The sequence below is a fragment of the Mycteria americana genome, chromosome 28 (genome assembly GCF_035582795.1).
Source record: "Mycteria americana isolate JAX WOST 10 ecotype Jacksonville Zoo and Gardens chromosome 28, USCA_MyAme_1.0, whole genome shotgun sequence".
Classification (NCBI taxonomy): Eukaryota; Metazoa; Chordata; class Aves; order Ciconiiformes; family Ciconiidae; genus Mycteria; species Mycteria americana.
In genome coordinates this window covers 1,247,743-1,274,855 of record NC_134392.1, presented here as the reverse complement: position 1 = coordinate 1,274,855, position 27,113 = coordinate 1,247,743, and the positions used below count along the sequence as shown (strand labels likewise).

Here is a 27,113-nt window from a genome sequence, read left to right as displayed (position 1 = left end):
ACCCGGGGGAGCACAGGGACCCCGACCCCACGGGGGGGCACATGATCCCCACCCCACGGGGGCACAGGGGACCCTCAGCTCGGGCGGGGGGGCACAGGGACCCCCATCCCAGAGGGCACAGGGACCCCCGACCCTACGGGGGGGACAGGGACCCCCACCCGCGGGAGCACAGAGACCCCCACCCCGGGTGACAGAGGACTCCCGACCCCACGGGGGGGACAGGGACCCCCACCCGCGGGGGACAGAGGACCCCCCCCCCGCCCCCGGCAGCGCGGAGCCCCGTTCCCCCCGGCCCCCCCGCGCCATTTCCGCCCCCCGGCGCCGCCGAGCCGGGCCGAGCCGCCCCGGGGCCGGATGCGGCGCCGGGGGGGGGCGGGGGCGGCCCGCGGCCGGGGCGGGGGGGCGGGGGGGAGAGCGCCGGTATAAGAGCCCCGCGCCGGGGGCGGCCCCGTCGCACTCCGCTCCCGGTGCCGCCATGGAGGAGGCGCAGCGGCTGCTGACCGTGTCGGTGTGGAAGCTCTACCGCTGCCGCCTGCAGCGCGGCGGCCTCCGCCTCCACCGGAGCCTCCAGCTCTCGCTGCTCGTCCGCGCCGCCCGGCACCGCTACCTGACCGCCCGCGCCGCCGCCGAATCGGGCCCCGCCGCGGGGACCCCCCCGGGGACGGCACCCGGGGACCCGCCGTGCGTACCCGCCCCGGACCGGGGGGACCCCCGCAGCGTCCGGGACCGGGGGGACCCCCTGAGCCGACCGACCCCGGACCCCCGCAGCGCCCAGGACCGGGGGGACCCCCCGAGCCGACCGACCCCGGACCCCCGCAGCACCCCGGACCCCCGCAGCACCCGGGACCCCCGCAGCGCCCAGGACCGGGGGGACCCCCCGAGCCCATCGACCCCGGACCCCCGCAACACCCCGGACTCCGCGAACCGGGACCACCCCCAGGACGCCCCGAGCCGGTACCGCGACCCGCCGAGCGCCCCGAGGCTGCCGCCCCCCCCCCGGGACCCCCCGAGCTCTCCCCTCGCCGCGCCGCCGCCGCCTGAGCCGGGACCCCCCGCCGCCCCTCGGCCCCCCGGAGCCCCCTCGTTGACGCGGGCCGGGCGCAAGCGGCGGAGCAGCGGCTCGGCGGGGCCCGGGCCGGTGCCGGTACCGAGCAAACGGGCGCGGCTGGAGGCGGAGGAGCCGCCGCTCGCCCCGGGGCCGCCCGGCCGCTGCTCGGGGCCGCCCGCCGCCGCCTTCGGCCTCCTGGTCCGCGCCGTCGGGGCGTGCTGAGCCCCCCGGGGGGGCCCGGAGCCCCGGGCACACGGGCCCCGCCGGGCGCACGGAGACCCCCTCGGGACACGGGGGGTGCACGGAGACCCCCCCGGGACACACGGAACCGGTACGGGGGGGGACACCCGGACCCCCCCCTCGGGACACACGGAACAGGCACGGGGGGGGAGACACGGGGACCCCCCCCCGGGACACACGGAACCAGCACGGGGGGGACACCGGGACACACACCCCCCCGGGACACATGGACTCTCGGGGCCCCCGGTGGGCCCCCCCCCCGGTGACCCCCTCGCCGTGATGGACTGCTGGATCAGCGGTTGTGTCGTGCTGGGGGGGCTCCGGGCTGGCCCTGCCCCCCCCGGCTTCCCCTTCCCCCCCCCCCCCCCCGATTTTGTTTAATTATTATTTTGTTAATGAAATAAAAGTGTTTTTGTGCAGCTGCTGCCTCGGGGTGTCGGGGGGGGATCGTGGGGGGAACGCTCAGTGCCCCCCCCAGTTTTGGGGGAAACGTTCGTTCTTTTTTTGGGAATAGGGGTTTCGGGGGGGGGGGGAATGGGCCGCTCGCGCCCCCCCCGCCTCTCCCTGCCTCAGTTTCCCCCCACTCCCAGGGCCAGGATACGGGGGCGGGGGGGGGGGGATATCCAGCACCTGCCCCGGGGGCGGGGAGACCCCAACCCCGCGGGGAGCGGACCCGGGTGGGGGAACCCCCCGGTTCCGGGAAGCTCCACGTGCTGCCCACGCGGGGGTTGAGCCGGGGGGGGGGAGGGGCAGGGCGGGCGCCCGGATGCCTGTGTCCCCGGGGGGGGGGAGGGGGAGAGGAGGGCGGGGGGTGGCGGGCTGGGTTCCCGCTTAGCGGAGTCCCCCACCGTCCATCCCCGCGGCACCGGGGCTGAGCTGGGCCCCGCCGTGGGTGCGTGGGCTCGCCTGGCCCGGTCCTTCCCCCCCCCCGCCCCCGCGCCGCGCTGGGCCCAAACCGGCTGCCCCGGTCCCGCCGGGGGACCCCGCCCGGGGCGCAGGGACCGGGATGCTGCTGGCTCCAGGAGGGGCCCCGTGTCTCCCCCGTGTCCGTGTCGTCGTCGCCCCCACCACCACCCCCCTCCCCCACCCCCGTGTCCGTGTCCCCCGGTGCCCCGGGCGGGGCTGCGACGTTTCCTGGCTCCGCCGCTTCCTCGTTCCTGCGGCGGCGGGGGAGGGCTCGGGCGCCGGCACGCCCGGGTCCCCCGGGGCTGGGGGGGCCGGGACGAGCTGCCCCGGGACCCCCCGGTGCCCCCCGCCGCCGTCGGGGCCCGATCCCGGGAAGCAGCGAGAAGGGCTCGATCCAAAATTCCTCTTTTTTAATGGTTTCGTTCGTTCTGGGGTTTTCGGGGGTTTTGTCTTTTTTTTTTTTTTTTTTTTTTTTCTTTTTTATCTTTATTTCTGGTTTCGGTAACTCGGTTCATGCAATGGCGGCAGCCCCGGCCCCGCCGCCTCCGTGCCCCGGGCGGGGGGGGGGTGTCCGGCGGCGCCGGTGCCCGCTGCCCGCTGCCGGTGCCCGGCCCGGAGCCGCCCCGGGCTCCGCTTCCCGCGGCCCGCGGCCGGTTCCCGCCCCGGCGGCTCCTCCCGGCCCGGGGCGCCGCGCCCCGGCGGGGCTGGGGGGGGGGGGGTCCCGGGGCCGCCCCCCGCGTTGGCGGCGGCGGCTCCTCCAGATGATAAAACTCATCCATAGCCCCGGGAGCGGGCGGGGGGGGGGGCGGGGGGTGGCGTCCACCCCCCCCGCCGCGATATGTCGCGGCGCCGGTCGCGACGGCGCCCTGTCGCGATAGGTCGTCGGAGGCGCCGCTAGCAGCAGTCATCGTCCGTCTCGCTGTAGGGGTCGCGGAGGCCGGGCCGCCCCTTCCCGGCGCCGTGCCCCGGGTAGTAGCCGTTGGGCAGCCGCCGCCCGGGCCGGGGGGGCGACGGGCCCGGGCCCCCCCCGCCGCCGCCGCCGCCGCCGGGTCGGGGGGCCCGGGGGCCGCGTCCGTCGAGCGGCGGCTCCGGGTCGCGGGGCCCGCGGGGGGCGTCGGTCCAGCGGGCGGCGGGGCGGGCGGCGCGGGGCGAGGCGGGGGCGGCGGCGGCGGGGGGCGGCGGGCGGCGGGGCCCGCGGGCGGGGGGCGGCGCGGCGGGCGGGGGGCGGCGGGCGGCGGGGGAGTAGGAGACGTGCGGCCGCGGCGTGGCGGGGGTCGGCGGGAGCTGGCGGCGGGCGCGGCGGGGCGTGCTGGTCCCCGAGGTGGAGAGCACCGGGCTGCCGCTCACCGAACTACTGCCCTACAGCAACACCGAGACACCGGGGATCACGGCGGGGGAGGCCAGGGGGCACGGACACGCGGGGGCGTGGAGAGGGGGGGCACGGAGAGGACACGGGGGCGGACACGGGGGACATGGGAAGGGACACGAGGTGGACACGAGGGACACGGACACGGGGGGCACAGGGGAACACGGACACAGATGGGCATGGGCATGAGGGGCACAGCAAAGGACACGGGGGACACGGACACGGGGGGCGTGGAGATGGGGGCACAGGAAAGGACATGGGAGAGGACACGGGGGACACGGACACGAGGGGCATGGGAAAGGACACAGCGGTGGATAGGGGGCGTGGGCATGGGGGACACGGGAAAGGACACGGGGTGGACACGGGGGATGTGGACACGGGGGGGCATGGACACAGAGGACATGGACATGGGGGGCACGGGGGAGGACACGGGGGTGGACAAAGGGGACAGGGGAAAGGACATGGAGTGTGAGCACAGGGGACACGGGGAGAACACGAGGGACATGGACATGGGAGGGACACGGACATGGGGGACACAGGGGAAAGGACACAGCGGGGTGGACACGGAGGACATGGACACAGGGGACATGGGGCATGGACATGGATGCAGGGACAACACGAGGGACACGGGGGGGCATGGACATGGGGGACAGGGGGAAAGACACGAGGTGTGGACATGGGGGGACCCAGACACGAGGACAACATGGGGGGCATGGACGGGAAGGGATGGGGACCAGGGACATGGACACGGGAGAGAGGGGCCATGGGTGGAGAGGACACAGGGGACATGGACAACAGGGACACGGGGATGGACATGGGGGGGTCACGGACATGGGATCACCGGTATGGGGAGGGTCAGGGGACGTGGGGGGGTCATGGACATAAGGGACACAGATATGGGTTTGGGGGACACGGGGGGACGGACACAAGCAGAGACATTGGGGGGGGTCACAGCCATGAGGGATCACAGACAGGGGGGGTCACAGCCACGGGGGGGTCACAGCCACGGGCCATGCAGACACGAGGGGGGCCCAGGCGGGGATGGGGGGAAAGGGGGGGCCCAGAGAAAAGCAGCGAGGACACGGGGGGGGGGGGAGAAAAAACAAACGAGAGAGCAGAGGGGAAGAGAAGTGAGAAGAGGCGGGGGGGGGCGGGGGGGCCGGGGCGGCTGGAGGCGGCTGCGGGCTGGGGGTGCCGGGGGGTGCAGGGAGGGGTCCAAGGGGAAGGGATGGGGGGGGGCTGCCGGGTCCCCCCAAAGCCACTCGCAAGGCAAAAGAAACCAAAGCTCGGGGGGGGGGGGGGTGTCGGGGTTCAGCCGGGAGAGATGGGGGGGAGCAGGGGCTGGAGAAGTTTGGAAGAGTCAGAACCCTGCACCCCAAACTGTTACCTGGGGTTTGGGGACTGTGCACCCCAATCTGGGACCTGCGGGGGGGACGACTGTGCCGATGTGTTACCTGGGGGGGCCTGGGGTCAGGTGACCGTGAACCCCAATCCATTACCTGGAGGGCCCCGGGGTTCGGGGTCCGGGCACCCCAGTCTGGAACCAGTGGGGACCATGCACCCCAGTCCTGGATTGTGGGGACCTGACGCTGCAAGGACCACGCACCCCGACCCAGGGCTGTGGGGACGGTGCACCCCAATGCCTGGCCGGAGGGTGCAGGGGACGGTCCCCCCAGTTCAGGCTTTTGGGGTCTGTGCACCCCCTGCCTATCAAGGTGGGGGGGGGGTCTGTGCACCCCAATCCAGGGTGGTGAGGACCCCAGCACCTATCCTGGGGTGCAGGGCTGTGTACCCCAATGCCATCACCCTGGCAGGGCTGCGTGCCTCAACCCAGGGCTGGAGGGGGCTTGTGCACCCCCAAACCTCAGTGTAGGGGCCATGCCCCCCCCTCCCCAGGACTAGTGGGGTGCCCCCAAACCCGGCTGGAAGGGCTGAGGCCCCTGATGCAGTTAGTGCAGCCGTGCACCCCAAAGCAGGGCTGGGGGGGGGTCCCTGCACCCCAACCCTGGGCACATGGGGCTGTGCGCCCCAATGCAGGGCTGGGGGGGGGTCCCTGCACCCCAACCCTGAGTACATGGGGCTGTGCGCCCCAATGCAGGGCTGGGGGGGGGTCCCTGCACCCCAACCCTGGGCACATGGGGCTGTGCACCCCAATGCAGGGCTGGGGGGGGTCCCTCCACCCCACCTCTGGCCTGGGGGGAGCTCCGTGGTCCTGCTCCTGCCCCATCTGGAGGCACGTCCCCTGAAGATGGGGGGGGGAGATCACCCCAAAACAGCCGGGGGCAACAAAAAGGCTCCTCTGGGGGCCACGTCCCCATGCAGGGACCAGCCGGGTGCGGTGCCCCTCATCGGGGGGTGCGTGGGTGGGGGGTCGGGGGGGGGGGGGGGCACCTTCGTTCCAAACTTTCCAGCGTGGCCGAGGGGGTCACTGGAGCCTGGGGGGGGCCGGAGCAGACGGTGGGGGGCCCCGAACAGCTTACCTGGGCCACCCCTCGCCGTGACAGCGCAGCCAAAGCACAGCGATGGGGAAACAGAGAGGTGAATCAAGGCAGGCCCCCCCCCAAGCAGCTGGGGGCACCGGGGGGGCCAAGCGAGGTGGCTCTGTGCGGGCAGGGACGGGCGGGGGGGGCCGAGAGCGGAAAGGGGGTGGGGGGGCATCCGGAGGGGTCGAAGCATCGCCGCGGCCAACCGCCACCCCCCCTTGCACCCCCAGATCCTCCCGAGGGGTGGCCTCGTGTCGCCCCCTCTATCGCCCTCCCTCTGCGTGCTGCCCCTCCTGGGGGGGGGGGGCTGGACACCCCCCCCCAAGGAGGGGTGCTGAAGGGGATCTGCTGGTGAAACTGGGATCCTGGATGCCACCAGTATAAACTGGGGTGGGCAGAATGGGGGGGGACGGGACACTCCCCACATCACCCAAGCGGCCGCAGACCCTGGGGGGGTTCCAATGCCCCCCGGCAGTCTGGCCAGCGCCAGCGGGTGGGGGGCGTCCCGGGGACGGGGGGGGTCTTTGGTTGAACCCCGAGCCGGAGGCCGCCGGGGACCCGTCCGGGGGAGGCAGCCCTTGCCCCCCATGGGTGGGGGGGTCCCCGCACCCCCCTGCTGCCTAGAGGCGGAGGGGGGAGCAGAGGGTGGCACCCACCTGCCGGGGGGCCGCGTGCTCCCGGCCCTCGCTGGGGGAGCGGGACCAGCGGCGGTCGCGGGAGCGGGGCCGCCCGTAGTCGTGCCGCTCGGGGGGACAGCGCTCCTTGTCCCCGGGGCCGTGGTGGTGGTGGTGGTGGTGGTGGTGGTGCCGGTGCTTGCGGTCCTTGGCACGGCCCCGCTCCGGGTCCCGCTCCTTGGGCGGGAGGTCACCCGACTGCGTCGTGACGCTGAGGTCCGTGCCCAGCCCTGCGGGAGATGGGGGGTGGTGGGGGATGGCAGAGGGGGGGACACGGGGGGAGCAGTCGGGGCGGGAGGAGGTGGGGACCCGGTGGCAGAGATGGGGTGGCCCAGGGGACACCCAAGGTGGAAGGATGTGGGGACCCAGTGGAGGAGATGGGGTGGCCCAGGGGACACCTGGAGCAGGAGGTGGGGACCCAGTGGAGGCAATGGGGCACCCTGGGGACACAGGATGTGGAGATGGGGACCTGGTGGAGGAGATGAGGTGGCCCAGGGGACACCCAGGGCAGGAGAAGAGAGGGTGGCCTTGAGGACACCTGGGTCAGGAGATGAAGAGGACCCAGCAGAGGGACAGGGTGGCCTTGGGGACACCTGGGGCAGGAGAAGATGGTGTGACCCACGGGACGCCTGGGTGGGAGGTGTGGGGTGCCCCAGGGGAGGGTGGAGGTGGGGGGGGACCGTGGGGTCCCACCTGTGTCCACGTCGGTGTAGCGGCTGAGGGAGCGCTCGGAGGCGCGGTGGCTCCGTTCCCGCCGGCGCTGGTGGTGCCGCTGGCCGTCCTCGGGGATGACGCGCTCCAGGGAGTAGTCGTCCAGGCGGATGCCCCGGGCGCGCGGGTGGCCCAGCATGGAGGCCGAGCGCTTCATGGGGCTGGCGTCCGAGATGGTCTGCGGGTGAGAGCAGAGCGGGGACGGTCCGGGGGAGCCCAGGGGGCCGGGGGGGCCGGCTCCTGCGGCAGGGGGGACTCGAGAGAAGAGTTACCTGTGTGCGCTGGCCCATTTGTATCTCTTCATCCCTCCAGCTATCCATCCGTCCATCCATCCACTTGTCCATCCATCCATCCATCCACCCATCCACTTGTCTGTCCATCCATCCATCCATCCATCCATCCATCCATCCATCCATCTCTCCGTCCATCCGTCCATCCATCCATCCATCCGTCCGTCCATCCATGCATCCATCTCTCTGTCCATCCATCCATCCATCCACTTGTCCATCCATCCATCTCTCCGTCCATCCGTCCATCCATCCATCCATCCATCCACTTGTCCATCCATCCATCCATCCATCCACTTGTCCGTCCATCCATCCATCCATCCATCCATCCATCCATCCATCCATCCATCCATCCACTTGTCCATCCATCCATCTCTCCGTCCATCCGTCCGTCCATCCATCCATCCATCCATCCATCTCTCCGTCCATCCATCCATCCATCCATCTCTGTCTATCCATCCATCCCTCCATCCATCCATCCATCCATCTCTCCGTCCATCCATCCATGCATCCATCCATCTCTCTGTCCATCCATCTGTCTGTCCGTCCGTCCGTCCTTCTGTACGTCCCAGCTTGCCTCCCTCTCCCCTTCCCTCCCGTCCTGCCCCATCCCTCGGCCGCAGCCCCCCCAGCCCCATCCCTCCGGCCCTGCTCCCCTCTTGCCGCCGGTGCAGGATCTTCCCCGCAGCCGGGACCGGTGTCCCCACACCTCCCGCTGGAGCCGTCCCTGCAGCCGCTGGAGCCGTGCCCTGCCGGGCCACCCGCTGTCCCCACGGCCCCTAAGCCTCGCTGGGTGCCGGCGCACTGTGCTCCCTGCTGGGGGTCCCACAGCTGGGCTGGGAGGGACACGACGTCCCCTGTCCCTGTGTCCCCGTGGCCCTGGGGACGGACACGCTCCGGTGCAGCATCTCAGCCCTCGGGACAGACCCCCCCCCCGCTGCTCTAACCATTGAGCTGCGCCGCTGCCGCCGGGGACCCCTGAGGGTCGCTGGTCACCGGGGGGGGGGAGGGGGGGAGGACAGGGGGACGGGGACAGAGGGACAAGGACGCTGCTTCTCACTGGCCACGCTGGTGCTGGCACATGGGGCGACGAGGGTCCGGGTGGCCTGAGGTGGCCCAGGGGATGGGACACGGAGGGGAGGGACAAGAGGGGGGCACGGGGGGGCCAAGGGGGGGGGTGGGGATGGGGTCTGGGAACGGATGGACAGACAGACAGGGAAGAGTCAGGAGACGGGTGGTGAGCGGGTGCCCCTGGATAGACAGGACAGAGAGACAGGGAGGGAGAGTGGGCTGGGAGGACGGAGGGACGGAAGGACGGAGGGACAGAGGACGGAGGAATGAATAAAGTCTGGATAGAAGGAGAGCTGGTGCAAGGGCACGGTGGCTGGATGGAGGGAGGGATGGAGGGAGGGATGGACAGAGGGGTGGACAGAGGGATGGAGGGAGGGACGCAGGGATGCAGGGATGAAGGGAGGGATGGACAGAGGGATGGACAGAGGGATGGAGGGAAAGCAGGGAGGGATGGAGGGAAGCACGGAGGGAAGCAGGTAAGGAAGCAGGGAGGGATGGACAGAGGGATGGAGGGAGGGACGCAGGGACGCAGGGAGGGATGGAGCGAGGGATGCAGGGATGCAGGGATGCAGGGAGGGATGGAGGGAGGGATGGACAGAGGGATGGAGGGAGGGATGCAGGGATGCAGGGAGGGATGGAGCAAGGGAAGCAGGGAGGGATGGACAGAGGGATGGACAGAGGGATGGAGGGAAGCAGGGAGGGATGGAGGGAGGGATGCAGCCGTGAAAGGAGAGTGATGAAGACCAGGAGCTGCTGGGACAGAGATGGCTGGAGCAGGGGACAGCAAGGTAAGAGCAATGCTGGGTGGAGGGATGGACGGAGGGACTGCCGGAGGGACGGATGGAGGCAGAGGGCGGGTGGAGCCGGCGGGGCGGCTGCACGGGGCAGGGGGCCGGGGCAGGAGCAGGCGGAGCGGGGGGCTCTGGCGGGGCCCGGCGGTACCTACACTGAGGTTATTCCCTCGGGGTCGGACCTTCCTCCTCTGCTAGAGCCAGCCCAGGCGGTGCCCGCAGAGCCGGGAGAGAGAGAGAGACCAGAGTAAACACGGGGCCGGCGGGGGCGGGGGGGCCCGGGAGCGGGGAGCGGGACGGGGTCACCCCGCACGGAGCCAAGCGCTGGCCGGGCGAGCAGCAGCAATGAGCAGAGCAGCCAGAGCATCCCTGTCCCGGTCCGTCCCTGTCCCTGTCCCCAGCCCCGGGCACGCGGGGGGGGGGGGGGGGTGACACCCCCAAAGCCGGTGGCACCCGCTGGCACAGAGGACGCCAATCCGCGTCGGCGGGCACCAGGGCGGCTGCGGTCCCCCGCTTCGCGGCTGCTGGGGGGGGACGCGTGCGCCTGTGCCGGAACAGGCTTGCCTCTGCGCTGGAGCGGACGCAGGAGCGTCCCCACACGGGGACCGGTGGCCGCCTGGCCGCCCCATGGCTGCGGCTCTGACCAGGGGGCGGTGGCACTTCTCCCCCAGCTTCATGCCCCCCCCAGCCCCCTGCCGCCATGCTCATGCCCCCCCCGCAAAGCCCCTGGCCCGGCAGCTGCAGCCATTTGGGGACACGCACGGGACACTGCTCCTGCCATCGGGTGCATCAGCAGGGTCACACCCCACCGGGCCCCCACTGCCCTCGGCCACCACAGCGCAGACCAGGCGTCCCGGCCCCCCATAAGCCACACCCCCCCCCCCCCCCATTAAAGCATCAGTGGCCACAGCAGCGTGGGAGGGGGCTGCAGGGGGGCTATGGGGTTCTGGTGCCGAGCCTGGGGACCGTCTCCGGTGTCCCTCTGGGGACAGGGACAGCCGTGCCAGGTGCCCCTCGGCTGGCGCAGGCGGTGGGGCCGTGGCCGTGGCCGGCAGCACCCCAGAAGGGGTCCCCTCACCTGGTTTTCGGCAGGGAGCCGAGGCATGGAGGCGGCGCGGCCGTGCCCCTCCATGGGCAGGTAGTCGCTGTCGGAGTAGCCGTCCTTCGCCATCTCGCGCATCTCCACCAACTGCAGGGGACCGGGGCGTCAGCGGGGGAAACTGAGGCACAGTGGGCAGCACCGAAACCAGGGACATCCCCCCCCAGGCACAGCGGGGTGCCATGCAGAGTTGGGGGGGGGGCAGGAACCAGGGGACACGGGGACCCCTTTGAGGACATGGGGGATGAATGGACATGGGGGAGATGAGGCTCAGGGGACCCCAAGGGACACGGGGGCCAGAGGGACACAGGGGAGATGGGGCTCAGGGGACCCCCGGGGACACGGAGGATGGATGGAGATGGGGGACATGGGGGAGGGATGGACACGGGAAAGATGGGGCTCAGGGGGTGCCTGGGGACACAGGGGCCAGATGGAAAGGGGGGAGATGGGGCTCAGGGGACCCCCGGGGACACGGAGGATGGATGGAGATGGGGGAGATGGGGCTCAGGGGACCCCCAGGGACACGGAGGATGGATGGAGATGGGGGAGATGGGGGAGATGGGGCTCAGGGGACACCTGGGGACATGGGGGCTGGAGGGACGTGGGGCTGGCTGGGGCTTGGGGGACCCGGGGGGGGTGCAGCCCCTCACCTGGGAGTTGGGGCGGCTGTTGGGGATGTCCTCGGGGTGTCCCCGCTCGGGGCTCCAGGTCCCTGTTTTCTGGAACATCTCCTGGGCGCGCTGGGTGACCCAGGACTGACTCTCCTTCAGGCCCCCGTCGCGCGCGGCCCTGGGGGCAGAGGCGGCTCAGCCCCCTCCCGGCCGCCCTGCACCAGGCAGGGGCAGGATGGGGCCCACGGCACTTACAGCCCCGCGCCCGGCTCGGCTGTGGGCACCACGTCCGGCCCCGGGGTCCCCTCCTGCGTGGGGGACGGTGGCTCCATGCGCTGGAACATCAGCGGCGTCCGGTTCTGCGGGGACACGAGAGCGGCTGGGGACAGGGCAGGGAGATGGCGGGGACGCGGCACGGGGAGTACGGGGCTGGGACGTGGGGACACAGGGAGGGGACGGAGCTGGGACAGTGGGGGATGGGATGGGGACATGGGGAGGGGATGGGGACACAGGAGGGACTTGGGAAGGGGACAGAGCTGGGATGGGGACACTGGAGGGATGCTTGGGGATGGGGACACGAAGATGGGATGGAGCTGAGACACTTGGAGATGGGGATGTGGACACTGGAGAGACATGGGGAAGGGGACAGGGCTGGGATGGGGACACCGGAGGTGGCAGAGGAGGGGACAGAGCTGGAATAGGGACACTGGAGGGATGCTTGGGGATGGGATGGGGACACGGGAGGGACTTGGGAAGGGGACAAGACTAGGATGGGGATGCGGGAGGTGGCAGAGGAGAGGATGGGGCTGGGCTGGGACCCTGGAGGGAGATGGGGAGGGGACGGGGCTGGGATGGGGACACCGCAGGGCTGCGGGGAGGGGACGGGTTTGGGGTGCTCGTGCTGGCCCCACCTGCTCCTCCCGCATGGCCTGCAGCTTCTTGGCTTTGCTCTGCCGGTAGTACTCCATGATCATCATCGCGGCGTAGATCTTCCCCACCGTCAGGTCGGTGGCTGTGGGCGCAGAGGGTGAGGGGGGACGGGGATGGGGACGGGCATGGGGACAGGGATGGGGATGGGGACGGTCCCTTACACTTGTGGGGGGTGACGAGCAGGTCCAGGTTTTTGGGGGAGAGGTTGGGCCAGATGGCGATCATCTCCTTGCGGAGCTCCGCATCCATCTGCTGCTTGTCGGCTCCCCCTGCGGAGAGAGGGCTGAGCGCCCCGTCCCCTCGGGGACCGCTCGTCCCTGTCCCCCCAGGGGAGCCCCCCCCACCCCCTCCCCTCACCTACCCCATGGGGACCTCTCTGTCCCCCCCAGGGACAGTTCTGCCCTGCCACGGCCTCATGGATCCTGTCTCCCTTGGACCCCCTTCCCCTGATGTCCCCCTGTCCCCCCGTCCCCCCTTTCCCCGATTCCTCAGGGACCTCCATCCCTGGGCTCCCAGTTCTTGTCCCCTCCACCCCCAGGGACCCCGTCCCTGTCCTTGTCACCCAAGGGACCCCTGTCCCCATGTCCCCAGGGTCTCTGTCCCCCCCGGGCCTTGGGCCACATTCTCTCAGGTCTTCATCCCCAAATCTCCAGGATCCCCGTACGCCCAGAGTCCCCATCCTCATCCCCATCCCCCCAGCACCCTGGTCCCCAGGGACCTGGTCCCCAGCCCCTCGGGGTCCCTGTCCCCCTCCGGGTCTTGGGCCACATCCCCTCAGGTCCTTGACCCCCTGTCTCCAGGATCCCCATACCCCAGAGTCCTCATCCTTGTCCCCATCCCTCCAGGATCCCCGTACCCCCAGAGTCCCCATCCTTGTCCCCATCCCTCCAGGATCCCTGTACCCCCAGAGTCCCCATCCTTGTCCCCATCCCTCCAGGATCCCCGTACCCCCAGAGTCCCCATCCTTGTCCCCACCCCTCCAGCACCCCGGTCCCCAGCGACCTGGTACCCAACCCCTCAGGGCCCCTGTCCCCCCAGGGCTGCCGTGCCCCCAGAGTCCCCATCCCCGTCCCCTCGAGGACCCTGCTCCCCCTCCCGCCGGGGTCCCCGTCCCCCGTCCCCGTCCCCCCTTGCCTTTGGCGATCTTGATGTCGAGGGCGGTGCGGATCAGGGCCATGAGGGTGGAGTTGAAGTGCACCGTGTTGTCGTCGGCCACCGGCAGGTCCATGCGGAGCAGCCGCTGCGGGGCCGAGCAGAACGGGGGGCGTCAGCCGCCGCCCCCTCCCGCCGCGCCCGGGGCTGGCGAGAAGGCGGGGGCCGCCCCGCAGCCGCCGGGGAGACCGAGGCGTGCCCCCCGCCGCCCTCCCCGAGCCCCCCCGGCCCCCCGCCTTCTCCCCAGGCCGCCAAACGCCCGGGGTGGGGGGCACGGCACGGCCAAGCGGGACCCCGGCGTCCGGGCGGGCAGCGCATGCAGCGGGCAGCGCATGCAGCGGGGGGGGCTCCGGGGACGGGGGGGGCGGCCGGGGCTTCTCTGGGTGCAAACCGGCATCCGGGGGGGGGGGGGGGGGAAGGGACACGTGCCTGGGCTGGGGGGGGGAGAAGCGATGAGTTTGCCAGGCCTCAGCCCCACGGTGCCCCGCGCCCTCCCCAGCTCCCAGTGCCAAGCGGGTGGTGGAAGGTTCCCCCCCCCCCGCAAAGAGCAGGGACCCCCCCATGCACCCCGGGGAGGGGGGGTGGGGGTGCAGAGCAGCAGGGCAGAGAGCGAGCAATGCCGATGGGGAAACTGAGGCACGGAGACGCAGGGTCCCCACGCCCCCCGGCCCCCCGCGCCCCACGATGCAGCTCCCGAGCACCTGTAGCCCCCGCGGCCGGGGGGCGCGGGCCGTGCAGCAGCCGGGGGGGCCGGGCGGGGCCGGGGGGACTCGCTGCCGGGAAGGGAGGCGGCGGGCGGAGGCGGGATGGGGAGCGGGAGAGTGGCGGAGGGGGGGCTGGGGGGGGCTGCAGGGACGGGGGGATGGGGAGAGGGGGGAGGGCTGAGCCCCGGGGGGGCCCGAGCGGGGGCTCCTCCGGGCGGGTAGGGCGAGCCCCGTGGGGGTCCCTAAAAATGGGCCGCTCTGGGCGAGGCGGCCTCGAGCCCCACAGGGGACCCCCAGTACGGGGGGGGGGGGGAAGGGGGGGGCTGGCCGAGCCCCAGGGGGACCCCAAATAGGGGCTTCTGGGGGGGCTGGCTGAGCCCAATGGGGGGGATCCCCCCAAAAAGGGGATCCTTGGGGGGCTGGCTGAGCCCCAGGGGGGGGACCCCAAATAGGGGCTTCTGGAGGGGCTGGCTGAGCCCAATGGGGGGGATCCCCCCAAATAGGGGATCCTTGGGGGGCTGGCTGAGCCCCAGGGGGGGGACCCCAAATAGGGGCTTCTGGGGGGGCTGGCTGAGCCCAATGGGGGGGATCCCCCCAAATAGGGGATCCTTGGGGGGCTGGCTGAGCCCCAGGGGGGGGACCCCAAATAGGGGCTTCTGGGGGGGCTGGCTGAGCCCAATGGGGGGGATCCCCCCAAATAGGGGAATAGGGGATCCTTGGGGGGCTGGCTCAGCCCCGGGGGGGGACCCCAAATAGGGGCTTCTGGGCGGGCTGGCTGAGCCCAATGGGGGGGGATCCCCCCAAAGAGGGGATCCTTGGGGGGCTGGCTGAGCCACATCAGGGGGGGTCCCCAAATAGGGGCTTCTGAGGGAGCTGGCTGAGCCCCATGGGGGGACCCGAAATACTGGCTCCTGGGGGGAGGGGGGGCAGGCCAAGCCCCATTGGGGACCCCAAACAGGGGCTTCTGGGGGGTCTGGCTGAGGCCCACAGGGAACCCCAAATAGGGGCTCCTGGGGAGGCTGGCCGAGCCCCATGGCTGACCCCAAATAGAGGATGCTTGGGGGGCTGGCCGAGCCTCATGGGGGACCCCAAACAGGGTCTCTGCGGGGGGCTGGCTGAGCCCCATGGTGGGGGGTCCCCAAATAGGGGCTTCTGGGGGAGTTGGCTGAGCCCCATGGGGGCATCTCCAAATAGGGGCTCTGGGGGGGGTGGCCGAGCCCCATAGCGGACCCCAAATAGGGGCTTCTGGAGGGGGGGTGGCCGAGCCCCATGGGGGGGGTCCCCAATAGGGGCTCCTGGGGGGTCCGGCCCCGAGCCTCCAGCCCGCGGCGGGCAGGGAGGCGGTGGGGGGCACACGCTCCTCGGGCGGCGGATCTTACCCAGCCCGTCCTGGGGGACACGCGGAGGCTCAGTGGGGCCAGCGGCCACCACGCCGGTCAGGGCTCGCCGCAGGAGGAGAAAAGCAACACAAAAACCAACAAAAACCAAAACCAAAACCAAAAAAAAAAAAAAAAAAAGAGGCCGAGAAGCATCGGCCGGGCTGTAGTCGGTGCCGCCGCTGGGAACCGGCACGGCTTTGGGGGGCTTCGCTCTGGTGGGAAGAGTTATTCTACCTTATAAGCAACACGGGGTGGGCATTTCTTGCCTAAACCCAGGGGCGGGGACATATGTCTCAGCATTTCATACATGTCCATGAAAGTCAGCCGGCCCCTGGGAGCGGAGAGAACAAGAAGGAAGAGACATCGGACAGAAAAAGGACAAAAAAGAGGCGAGAGAGACAGAGAGACGCGGAGAAAAAAAATAAAAAAAAAACCAATAAGGAAAAAAAAAAAAGAGGTTTAAACCCGGCCGGCCGCAGCCCGGGGCCCCGCGGAGGAGGAGGAGGAGGAGGGGAGGAAGGCGATGGCCGGTGTCCATGCAGCCCCGCGGCGCTGGGGGTCCGGCCGCGCTGGCCGGGGGCCGCGGGGCGCAGCAAGCAGAGCTGGGCAGGGACGGGGGGCTCCATGCGGCGCGCCGGGGGCTGGGGCCAGCCCCGGGGGTGCGGGACGTGTCTGTGTATATATATATATATAGAGATATCATATATATATCCGAGAAACCATAAGCAACATTCATTCCGTTGATGCTCAGCAGGTTTTTAGTGTAAGTCAAACCTTGCAAGCAACCCTATGAGGGCATTTCTTGCCTAAGCCCAATGGGGGAGATATTACGCGTAATAAACTGTACATATCCTTATAATGAATGCGGCCACTGCAAGAAGAATACAGGGGGGTTAGTGCGGACGCCGGAGACACGCGCGACCGCGGACGCGCTGAGGGGCCGGGGAAACTGAGGCACGGACCCTGGGGCGGGGGGGGAGGATGGGGCTGGGGGATGGGACCCCCCCCGTGCTGAGCTGGGTTTGCCGCCGCTTGGCTGCGATGGGGATGGGAGGGGTGCGGGTTGGTTGCGGGGAGAGTTGGAGCCCCCCCGGCTCCATCCCCGCCGCTCCCAGTATGGACCAGCGCAGCCTGGTACAGGGCACGGAGGGCCTGGCAGAGCATCACGGGACACCCCGAGAGCAGCCTGGTCCCCCCCCACGGGGGACCCTGGGACACAGCAGAGACCCCCCGGGACATGGCGGGGACCCTCCAGCACCCGGCGGGACCCCCGGGGACCCCCTGGGTCCGGCCGAGGCCCTTTGCGCTGCGCTGGGGTTTGGGGGCCGGGGCGGGGGCAAGAGGGACAAATCCGGCGGCCGAGCACCTACAATTGAGAGAGGACAGGTTAATCAGCGCCGCGCCGGGGGGCCGGGCCCCCCCGCGGCTGTGTGGGGATGGCGGACCTGGGGGACACCCCCTCGGGGGGGGGACACCCCCACAGCGGGGACAGCCGCTGGGGGCACCTTCCCAGGGGGACAGTGACACCAGGGCCACTGGCCCCAGAGGACCCAGGGCGGGGGGGGGGGGGAGGTCTTGGGCACCTGCTGCACCCCCCTGGACCCCGCTGCACGGCTCGGGGGGGGGGACGACGGTCCAGCCAGCCAAGCCCCCGGGAGCCGCTGCGCCCCGGCGCCGAGAGGGGACCCCGGCATCCGGGGCACCCCCCGCTGCCCCCGTCCCGGGGGGGTCCTTACCAGGCAGCGGGGTCGTACTCGGCCCAGACGCGGACGTACTCGTCCAGGTGGTGGGGGCCCAGGATGGAGGAGTCGCGCGTCAGGTACTCGAAGTTGTCCATGATGACAGCGACGAAGAGGTTCAGCATCTGGGGGGGGGGGCGAGAGGGGGGTGTCGGGGCGGGGGGTCCAGGATGGGGTCCGTCCCCCCACGCTCCCTGGGGCTCACCAGGAAGGAGCAGAGGAAGATGAAGGAGACGAAGTAGAAGTAGGCGAACTCGTTGCCGCACTCATCCTCCTTGATGCCCGAGTTCTGGTCGCAGGGCTTCCCGCTGAGGCAGGACAGCATGATCTCGTGCCAGGCCTCCCCCGTGGCGCTCCTGCGGCAGAGGGGGGGACGCCGCTGGGTGACCCCGGCCGGGGAGGGGGCCGGGCAGGGGGGACAGGCTGGCACGGTACTGGGTACCCCTGGACGGTGATGGGACCGTGCTGGGGGGGACACCGACATGGCACTGGGTACCCCTGGATGGTGATGGGACCGTGCCGGGGGGGACACATACACCGGCATGGCACTGGGTGCCCCTGGATGGTGATGGGACCGTGCCGGGGGGGACACACACACCGGCATGGCACTGGGTGCCCCTGGATGGTGATGGGACCGTGCCGGGGGGGACACACACACCGGCATGGCACTGGGTACCCCTGGATGGTGATGGGACCGTGCCGGGGGGGACACACACACCGGCATGGCACTGGGTACCACTGGATGGTGATGGGACCGTGCTGGGGGGGACACCGGCATGGCACTGGGTACCCCTGGATGGTGATGGGACCGTGCCGGGGGACACACACACCGGCATGGCACTGGGTACCCCTGGATGGTGATGGGACCGTGCCGGGGGGGACACACACACCGGCATGGCACTGGGTGCCCCTGGATGGTGATGGGACCGTGCCGGGGGGGACACACACACCGGCATGGCACTGGGTACCCCTGGATGGTGATGGGACCGTGCCGGGGGGGACACACACACCGGCATGGCACTGGGTACCACTGGATGGTGATGGGACCGTGCTGGGGGGGACACCGGCATGGCACTGGGTACCCCTGGATGGTGATGGGACCGTGCCGGGGGACACACACACCGGCATGGCACTGGGTACCCCTGGATGGTGATGGGACCGTGCCGGGGGGGACACACACACCGGCATGGCACTGGGTGCCCCTGGATGGTGATGGGACCGTGCCGGGGGACACACACACCAGCATGGCACTGGGTGCCCCTGGATGGTGATGGGACCGTGCCGGGGGGGACACACACACCGGCATGGCACTGGGTACCACTGGATGGTGATGGGACCGTGCTGGGGGGGACACCGGCATGGCACTGGGTACCCCTGGATGGTGATGGGACCGTGCCGGGGGGGACACACACACCGGCATGGCACTGGGTACCACTGGATGGTGATGGGACCGTGCTGGGGGGGACACCGGCATGGCACTGGGTACCCCTGGATGGTGATGGGACCGTGCCGGGGGGGACACACACACCGGCATGGCACTGGGTGCCCCTGGATGGTGATGGGACCGTGCCGGGGGACACACACACCAGCATGGCACTGGGTGCCCCTGGATGGTGATGGGACCGTGCCGGGGGGGACACACACACCGGCATGGCACTGGGTGCCCCTGGATGGTGATGGGACCGTGCCGGGGGGGACACACACACCGGCATGGCACTGGGTACCCCTGGATGGTGATGGGACCGTGCCGGGGGGGACACACACACCGGCATGGCACTGGGTACCACTGGATGGTGATGGGACCGTGCTGGGGGGGACACCGGCATGGCACTGGGTACCCCTGGATGGTGATGGGACCGTGCCGGGGGACACACACACCGGCATGGCACTGGGTACCCCTGGATGGTGATGGGACCGTGCCGGGGGGGACACACACACCGGCATGGCACTGGGTGCCCCTGGATGGTGATGGGACCGTGCCGGGGGGGACACACACACCGGCATGGCACTGGGTACCCCTGGATGGTGATGGGACCGTGCCGGGGGGGACACACACACCGGCATGGCACTGGGTACCACTGGATGGTGATGGGACCGTGCTGGGGGGGACACCGGCATGGCACTGGGTACCCCTGGATGGTGATGGGACCGTGCCGGGGGACACACACACCGGCATGGCACTGGGTACCCCTGGATGGTGATGGGACCGTGCCGGGGGGGACACACACACCGGCATGGCACTGGGTGCCCCTGGATGGTGATGGGACCGTGCCGGGGGACACACACACCAGCATGGCACTGGGTGCCCCTGGATGGTGATGGGACCGTGCCGGGGGGGACACACACACCGGCATGGCACTGGGTACCACTGGATGGTGATGGGACCGTGCTGGGGGGGACACCGGCATGGCACTGGGTACCCCTGGATGGTGATGGGACCGTGCCGGGGGGGACACACACACCGGCATGGCACTGGGTACCACTGGATGGTGATGGGACCGTGCTGGGGGGGACACCGGCATGGCACTGGGTACCCCTGGATGGTGATGGGACCGTGCCGGGGGGGACACACACACCGGCATGGCACTGGGTGCCCCTGGATGGTGATGGGACCGTGCCGGGGGACACACACACCAGCATGGCACTGGGTGCCCCTGGATAGTGATGGGACCATGCTGGGGGGGACACACAGACCGGCATGGCACTGGGTACCCCTGGATGGTGATGGGACCGTGCCGGGGGGGACACACACACCGGCATGGCACTGGGTACCACTGGATGGTGATGGGACCGTGCCAGGGGGGACACCAGCATGGCACTGGGTACTCCAGGTGGCACCGGGACCGTGCCGGGGGACTCACCGGAAGAGGAGCATGAGGGCCTGGAAGAAGGTGCGGAAGTTGTTGTGCTGGGTGATGGCCGACTCGTCATCCTCCTCCTCGATGCCGATGTTGCCAAAGACCTGGGGGGGACACGACGGCTCAGGGGGGGCGGGGGCGGGGGGCCGGGGCGAGGGGCCGGGGGGGGCCGGGGGCTCTCACCTGCATCCCGATGATGGCGTAGATGAAGAAGAGCATGGCGATGAGCAGGCAGACGTAGGGCAGAGCCTGGGGGCAGAGCGGGGCCGGTCACGCCGTGCCGGGGCTGGATGCGGCCCCCGGCGCAGGATGGGCTGCCAGCCCCCCGGGGCGGGGGCGGCCAGGGGGGACGCGGGTTTTGGGGGGGCGTGGGGCGGCACCTTGAAGGACTGGACGAAGGTCCAGAGCAGGATGCGGATGGTGTAGCCCTGGCGCAGCAGCTTGATGAGCCGCGCTGCCCGGAAGAGCCGCAGGAAGCTGAGGTTGATGAAGTTGTTCTGGGGGGACACGAGGGGTGAGCGGGGCTGAGCGGGGCCCGGCCCCGGGACCGCAGGGGCCGCGGCGGCTCCCACCTACCCCGAACTCCGTCACCAGGATGTCCGTGATGCTCCCCAGGACCGTGACGAAGTCGAAGACGTTCCAGGCGTCGCGGAAGTAATTCTGCGAAGGGAAGGGGACGAGGGACGCGGGGCAGCGGCGCCGCTGGCGTGCCGGCTCTCGGCAGCCCACGGTCGCCCGTGCACCGGCTCCCCGGCTCCCGCGGTTACCCACGCACTGGCTCCCGGGATCCCACAACTACCCGGGCACTGGCTCCCAGGGTCCTGCCGGTGCGGCGCGGGATGCCCCAGGGCCACACGCGTGGCACCAGTCCCCTGTGGTCCCCTGTGGTCCCCGGGGTCCCCGTCCCTGGCACGCGGTGGCACGTACCAGCACGCCGAAGGCCATGATCTTCAGGAGACACTCGAGGGAGAAGAGGGAGGTGAAGACATTGTTGAACATCTTCAGCACGTTCTCGTAGGCGTCCGAGGCGTCGTAGAACTGGGGGGACAGCACGGAGGATGGGGACAGGGACAGGGGCAGCTCCCGGGGGGACAGGGGTGCATCCCGGGGGTAGGATGGGTCCTGGGGGACAGGATGGGTCCTGGGAGGACAGGGATGGATCAATGGGGCACAGGGACAGATCCAGGGGTAGGACAGCTCCAGGGGGACAGGGGCAGCTCCAGGGGGACAGGGGCAGCTCCAGGACAGCTCCAGGGGGACAGGACAGGTCCCGGAGGGACAGGATGGATCCAGGGGGATGGCGACAGATCAAGGGGGCACAGGGACAGATCCAGGGATAGGACGGATCCAGGGGGACAGGGACAGGCCCAGGGGACAGGGAAAAGGCCCAGGGGAGAAGGAGAAACCCCAGGGGACAGGACCAAGGGGACACCCATAGGTCCCAGGGGCTGAGGACAGCCCCCAAGGGACAGGGACGGGACAGACCCAGAGGGGCTCCCCAGGACCCCCAGCCCCTCCCCGCCGACCTTCATCATGAGGACGATGGTGTTGAGGGCGATCATGGCCATGATGGTGTACTCGAAGGGCGGCGACACCACGAACTGCCACATGCGGTACTGGAAGCTCTGCCGGTTCTGCGGCATGTGCCGTGTCAGGGGCTTGGCACTGATGGCAAAGTCGATGCAGGCTCTCTGCGGGGCGGGGGGACAGGGTGGGTGTCACCAACCCCCGGCCCGGCCGGGGGCTCCCCGAAAGGCATCGTGGGGAGGGGGGGTCCGGAGGTGGCACCTCATTCTTCTCCAGGCTGTATTCCTCCATCATCTTGTCCCCCTGCTCCTGGAAGGTGATGATGATCAAGGCCACAAAGATGTTGACGAAGAAGAAGGGGAAGACCACGAAGTAGACCACGTAGAAGATGGACATCTCCATGCGGTAGCCGGGGCTTGGACCCTGGTTCTCGTAGGTGGCATCCACCGAGTGCTTGAGGACCCTGCGGTGGGACGAGGGCAGGAACGGGGTGGGGGTCCCGGTGTCCCTGCTGCTGCATCCCCCCTGGTACCCGCGCCCTTACTGCGGCCATCCCTCGCCGGTGGAGACGGTGAAGAGGGTGAGCAGCGCCCAGAGGACGTTGTCGTAGTGAAACTCGTACTTCTTCCACTCCCGCTTCTGCGCCTTCACCTCGTTGTCCTTCTCGTAGACCAGGTATTCCCCCCTGGGAGGGGAGGGGGTGGTGGGACGGGGCGGGGGGGGCAGCGGACCCCTGCCCGGCCGGGCCATACCTGCAGTCCTTCTCGAACTCCTTGGACTCGTCGGTGCAGTAGAAGAACTTGCCCTTGAAGAGCTGGACGGCCACCACGGCGAAGATGAACATGAAGAGCATGTAGACGATGAGGATGTTGAGGACGTTCTTCAGGGAGTTCACCACGCAGTCGAAGACGGCCTGGGGAGGGAGACCGGGGAGGGGTCGGCGCCGGCTGTGACCCCCCCCACGCTCCCCATCTGCCCCCTCGCCCACCTTGAGCTTGGGCAGCCTCTTGATGGTCTTCAGGGGCCGGAGGACACGGAGGACACGGAGGGACTTGATGGTGTTGATGTCCTTCCCCTTGCTGCTGCCACTGCGGGGGGGACGGGGACACGTGGGGCCCCCGGCACGGCGGCTCGGGGCACCCTGGCATCCCGGCAGGACCCCGGGCGGTTCCGTCCCCTCCTCTCCCCGGCGGTGACGGTCCCCTCCCCGGCCAAGCGGGAGGCTGAGACCCCCCACACTCATCACACGCCAGGGAGAGCCCGGTGCGATTCCCATGGCCCCGTCCCTGAGGCTGCTTTGGCGGGGGGGATGGGGGGGTGCAGAGGGGGGCGGGGGTGGGGGAGCGAGGCGCGACCATGAGCACGAGGAGAGCACGAGGACGGAGACGGGCAGGAGACGAAGGCAGAAAGACTTTACCGTGAGCTGCTCCTGCGGCCGGTGGCAGAGGAAGGGGAGAGACAAGGCACGGTGAGAGCCCGGCCCCCGCCCCGCGCCCGCGCCCCCCGGCCCCGCCGGCCGCTTCCCACGGAGAGGCTGGGGAGCCACGGGGGGATCCCGGCTGTCCGGGGGGTCCTCAGGGTCTGCTCCGGGTTTGCTCACCCGTTACTTGGGGGGATGCTCAGGTACCCGGGGGATGCTCACGCTTTGCTCACCCTTTGCTCGGGGGACGCCGAATTACTCAGGGGATGCTCACGCTTTACTTTAAGGGTGCTCAGTCACTCGGGGGATGCTCACCCTTTATTTGGGGGATGCTCAATCACTCGGGGGATGCTCACCCTTTATTTGGGGGATGCTCAGTCACTCGGGGGATGCTCACCCTTTACTCGAGGGATGCTCAGTCACTCGGGGGATGCTCACCCTTTACTCAGGGGGATGCTCACCTATTTCTAGGAGATTCCTCGTCCCTTACTAGGTTACTCATCCCTTACTAAAAGGCTACTCATCCTTTGCTAGGGGAATCCTCCTATTTATTTAGCGTTTACCCCAGCCCTGCTCACTGCTCTGGGGTTTCTGCGCTGGGGCGGCTGCTCGGCCGCACGGGCACCGGGGCCTGATCCTGCCCGGGGACACGGGGGTGGCGCTGCCGGGGCGCGGGGACACCGGGACGGTGACAGGACGACACAGCGCGGTGGCAAGCGGCCGAGGACGGACGTCAAGCGACACAGCAGAGCGCGGACAGCCGGACAGCGGACGCAGTGGGCGGGTGGCAAGCGGCCGCGCCGCCGCGGGACGGACCCCGGCGGGGCTGGGGGGGAGCTGGGACGGCCCCACTGGGAGGCACTGGGAGGCACTGGGAGAGGCAAGACCCTGCCGTCTCCATCCCCTCCCCGCCATCCCCCCGTCCCCCTCCGCAGTGCCAACGCCGCCCTCCAAGCGTGGGGGGACCCCGGCGTGCCCACCCCTGCCAGGACCCCGCTGCGTCCCCGAGGGGGACTCACGTGAAGGCGAAGGCCACCAGCGCCCCGCTGACCACGATGAAGTCCAGGATGTTCCACAGGTCCCGGAAATAGGCACCTTGGTGAAGCACCAGCCCTAAATCCACCATCTGCGGGGGGCAAGGGGGGGTGAGGGGGTGCCGGGGGGGTCCCCCGCCCCGCGTACCCCCCCCCGCTCACCTTGATCACCATCTCGAAGGTGAAGACGCCCGTGAAGACGTAGTCGAAGTAGCGCAAGACCTGGGGGGGAGGAGGTGGGGTGGGGGGAGATGCCTGGGGCCCCCTGGCACCCTGAGCCCCCCTGGCACCCAGGACCCCCTGGCACCAGGGACCCTGTGGCACCCAGGATCCTGTGGCACCCCAGGGCTGCAGGACCCCCCCCTCCCCGTGCATCCTCGGACCCCCCTGGCACCCTGGGGCTGTGGGACCCCTCTGGCACCTTGGGACCCCCTGGCACCCAGGGCTGTGGGACCCCCCTGGCACCCTGGGGCTGTGGGACCCCTCTGGCACCTTGGGACCCCCTGGCACCCGGGGCTGTGGGACCCCCCCATCACTCCATGGCTGTGGGACCCCCCGGCACCCCCCTGCACCCTGGGGCCATGGGCAGGGACTCAGGGGCAGGACAAGGCGGGGGACCCCATTTCGGCACAGCCCCGGGTGCTGTTTTAGGGGCGCCCCGCGCTGCAAAGCAGCGCCGTGAGGAGGGGGCTCAGCCCCGCCACCCCCGACAGTGCCCGGCTGCGGGGGCGGGGGGCCGGGGGCTCACGTTGTTGCGGGGGGCGTTGGGCTGCACGGGGTCCTCGGCGGCCAGGGCGATGCTGCTCATGGCGATGACCATCAGGATGCACATCTCGAAGTACCGCAGGTTGACGATGTAGTGGCACAGCCGGCGGAACCTGGGGGGGGGGGGGGCACAGTGTGGGGGGCGAGGGGCACCCCCAGGACCCCCCCCCCGGCCCCCCCCCAGCCCCCCACGGCACTCACGGGTTGGTGGTGGAGAGGATGAACATGGAGCTGTAGGGCACCATGGGCTTGGGGCCGTTCTCCTCCTGCCCGTCGCCTTCCTCCTTCTTCTCCTCCTCCTCCTTGCGGGGCAGCGGCTCGGGGTTGGCGTTCCTGTTCACTGCGGGAGCGGCGGTGTCACGGCCCCCGGACCCCCCCCCCCCGCCCGCACCCCCCCCCCCCAACCCCCAGGCTCCCCCAGGGACCCCCCCAGACCACCTGCACCCCCAGAGCCCAGGGGGGTCCCCTACCTTGGACCAGGGCGTTGGTGGGGGGCGGCGGGAGGGGGGGCGGGATGTCCACGGCCGTGTGCTCCGGCTTCCCCCCGCCCTTGGCGGGGTTGTTGTGGGTGCCGGGGTTGGTGACCACCAGGCTGTTTTCGGGGGGGGGGTTGGGGGTGGTGGGGGGCCGGCGCGGGGGGGCCCCGGCGGGGCAGGCGGTGTGGTTGCCCATGGGAGGGGGCACGGGGGGCTCGGCGGTGGCCAGCTTGTTGTTCTTCATGTTGTCGATGTCCTCCGCGACGGGGGGCTCCCGGCGCCCCATGTCCTGCTGGATGGGGCGGGTGGTGGAGAGCGTGGGGCCGGCCGGCGCCCCGGGGGCCTGGTTCTCCCTGGGGGGAGGCAGAGGGGAGGGGGCTCAGAGGGGACCGCCCGGCACCGCCGGCACAGGTCCCAGGGCAGGTGCTGAGCCGGGAAGGCCAGAGGGGATTCGGGTCCCCCCCGGGAGCCGGAGGAGCTCCCTGGTCCTGGGGGGTCCCACCAGCCCCATGGGGGTCCCACCTGCTGCCCCAGGGGGGTCCCACCAGCCCCAGGGGGTCCTGCCCACCCCGCTCACCTCCGCCGCCGGTGCCGCCTCTCCTTGTCGTCCCGCTTGCCTTCGCCATCGTAGGCGGCTGGCGTGGCGTGCCGATGCCGCCGGCGCCGCTCGCCATCCCCGTGCTCCCCGTCCCCCTCGCCCCGCACCGGCCGGCTGCCCTCCCGGTGCCGCGGCCGCCGCTCGGGCCGCCCGCCCTCCTCGCCCTCCTCGGCTGCCCGTCGGTGTGCCCGGTGCCGCCGGTGCTCGCGCTCAGGCTGGGGTGAGCCAGCGCGGCCGTCCCGGCTGCCACCTGGCCGGTGCCGGCGCTCGAGGGCTTTGAGGCGCTCGGCGTCGGCGTAGGCACGCTCCTGGCTGGGCTCCCGCTCGGGCTCGCGGCTGGTGCTGCGGGGCCGGCGGCCGTCGGGGCCGGGGGGGTCCCCAGGGCGGGGGCCACCGGGGTCGGGGTAGCGCAGCTGCCGGCGGAGCTCTTCGGCGCGGGGCTGGCCGAAGCGGGGCTCCAGCGGCGGCTCGCCGGGGCGCGTCTTGTTGGTGTTGTTGTTGCGGTTCTCCTGGGGGTCCACCACCAGCGGCCGGTCCAGGTGGGTCTTCATGTCGGGGCGCAGGTGGCGGGCGTAGGGCACCTTCCAGCGCTCCTCGGGGTCCAGCTCGCTGTAGAGGGCCTCCCGGCTGGCCAGCAGGTTCTGCTTCCGCAGCTCGCTCGTCCGCTGCTCCCACACCGACTTCGAGGACTTCTGGTTCTTCTGCTGCTCTTTCCTGCAGCGGGGAGCCACAGCCCGTGTCGGGAGAGCCGGAGGCGTGCTGGGACGGAGCCGGGGTGGAGCCGGGGTGGAGCCGGGATGGAGCCGGGATGGAGCTGAGGATGGAGCCGGGGATGGAGCCGGGGATGGAGCTGAGGATGGAGCTGGGGATGGAGCCCGGATGGAGCCTGGATGGAGCTGGGGATGAAGCAAAGATGGAGCTGGGATGGAGCTGGGATGGAGCCGAGGATGGATCCAGGGATGGAGCTGAGGAAGGAGTCAGGGACGGAGCCGGGATGGAGCTGGCGATGGGGCAGAGATGGAGCTGGGGATGGAGCCGGAAACAGAGACAAAGGATTGGGTCCAAGGATGGAGCTGGGGATGGAGCTGGGGATGAAGCCAAGATGGAGCTGGGACGGAGCCCAGATGGAGCCAAGGATGGAGCTGGGACAGGGACGAGGACGAAGCTGAGGATGGAGCCAGGAACGGAGCTGAGGATGAAGCCGAGGATGGAGCTGGGGATGGAGCCAGGGAGGGAGTCAGAAT

At 70.5% G+C, this 27,113-nt stretch overlaps 2 protein-coding genes across 6 annotated transcripts in view; one reads left to right on the top strand and one right to left on the bottom strand.

The window, feature by feature from the left end:
* The first annotated feature begins 253 nt into the window (after positions 1-253).
* Positions 254-1,675, top strand: IER2 (immediate early response 2). Its single transcript, XM_075525927.1, has one exon. It carries the CDS (start codon positions 476-478, stop codon positions 1,268-1,270), a length of 795 nt encoding a protein of 264 aa, XP_075382042.1. The 5' UTR covers positions 254-475; the 3' UTR covers positions 1,271-1,675.
* A 929-nt stretch (positions 1,676-2,604) lies between these two features.
* Positions 2,605-27,113, bottom strand: part of CACNA1A (calcium voltage-gated channel subunit alpha1 A) — a 38,890-nt gene continuing 14,381 nt past the window's right edge. Inside the window, exons 19-47 of one of the 5 annotated variants that reach the window (XM_075525785.1) lie at positions 25,849-26,583; positions 25,266-25,624; positions 24,997-25,135; positions 24,779-24,908; positions 24,193-24,252; positions 24,016-24,122; positions 22,565-22,664; positions 22,329-22,489; positions 22,121-22,261; positions 21,838-22,039; positions 21,576-21,740; positions 20,977-21,087; positions 20,626-20,709; positions 20,430-20,546; positions 20,233-20,298; positions 20,053-20,153; positions 17,397-17,547; positions 17,189-17,316; positions 16,227-16,323; positions 13,352-13,457; positions 12,379-12,486; positions 12,199-12,299; positions 11,543-11,646; positions 11,327-11,465; positions 10,656-10,766; positions 9,733-9,768; positions 7,411-7,606; positions 6,700-6,947; positions 2,605-3,553 (exon numbers count right to left, since the gene is read on the bottom strand). In XM_075525785.1, the coding sequence (XP_075381900.1) occupies positions 3,089-3,553; positions 6,700-6,947; positions 7,411-7,606; positions 9,733-9,768; positions 10,656-10,766; positions 11,327-11,465; positions 11,543-11,646; positions 12,199-12,299; positions 12,379-12,486; positions 13,352-13,457; positions 16,227-16,323; positions 17,189-17,316; positions 17,397-17,547; positions 20,053-20,153; positions 20,233-20,298; positions 20,430-20,546; positions 20,626-20,709; positions 20,977-21,087; positions 21,576-21,740; positions 21,838-22,039; positions 22,121-22,261; positions 22,329-22,489; positions 22,565-22,664; positions 24,016-24,122; positions 24,193-24,252; positions 24,779-24,908; positions 24,997-25,135; positions 25,266-25,624; positions 25,849-26,583 (4,768 nt within the window). In that variant the 3' untranslated portion in view covers positions 2,605-3,088. Of the gene's footprint in view, positions 3,554-6,699; positions 6,948-7,410; positions 7,607-9,732; positions 9,772-10,655; positions 10,767-11,326; positions 11,466-11,542; positions 11,647-12,198; positions 12,300-12,378; positions 12,487-13,351; positions 13,458-15,686; positions 15,784-16,226; positions 16,324-17,188; positions 17,317-17,396; positions 17,548-20,052; positions 20,154-20,232; positions 20,299-20,429; positions 20,547-20,625; positions 20,710-20,976; positions 21,088-21,575; positions 21,741-21,837; positions 22,040-22,120; positions 22,262-22,328; positions 22,490-22,564; positions 22,665-24,015; positions 24,123-24,192; positions 24,253-24,778; positions 24,909-24,996; positions 25,136-25,265; positions 25,625-25,848; positions 26,766-27,113 lie in introns of all 5 variants that reach the window. The other 4 variants (XM_075525784.1, XM_075525782.1, XM_075525781.1 and 1 more) reach the window with 4 other exon arrangements.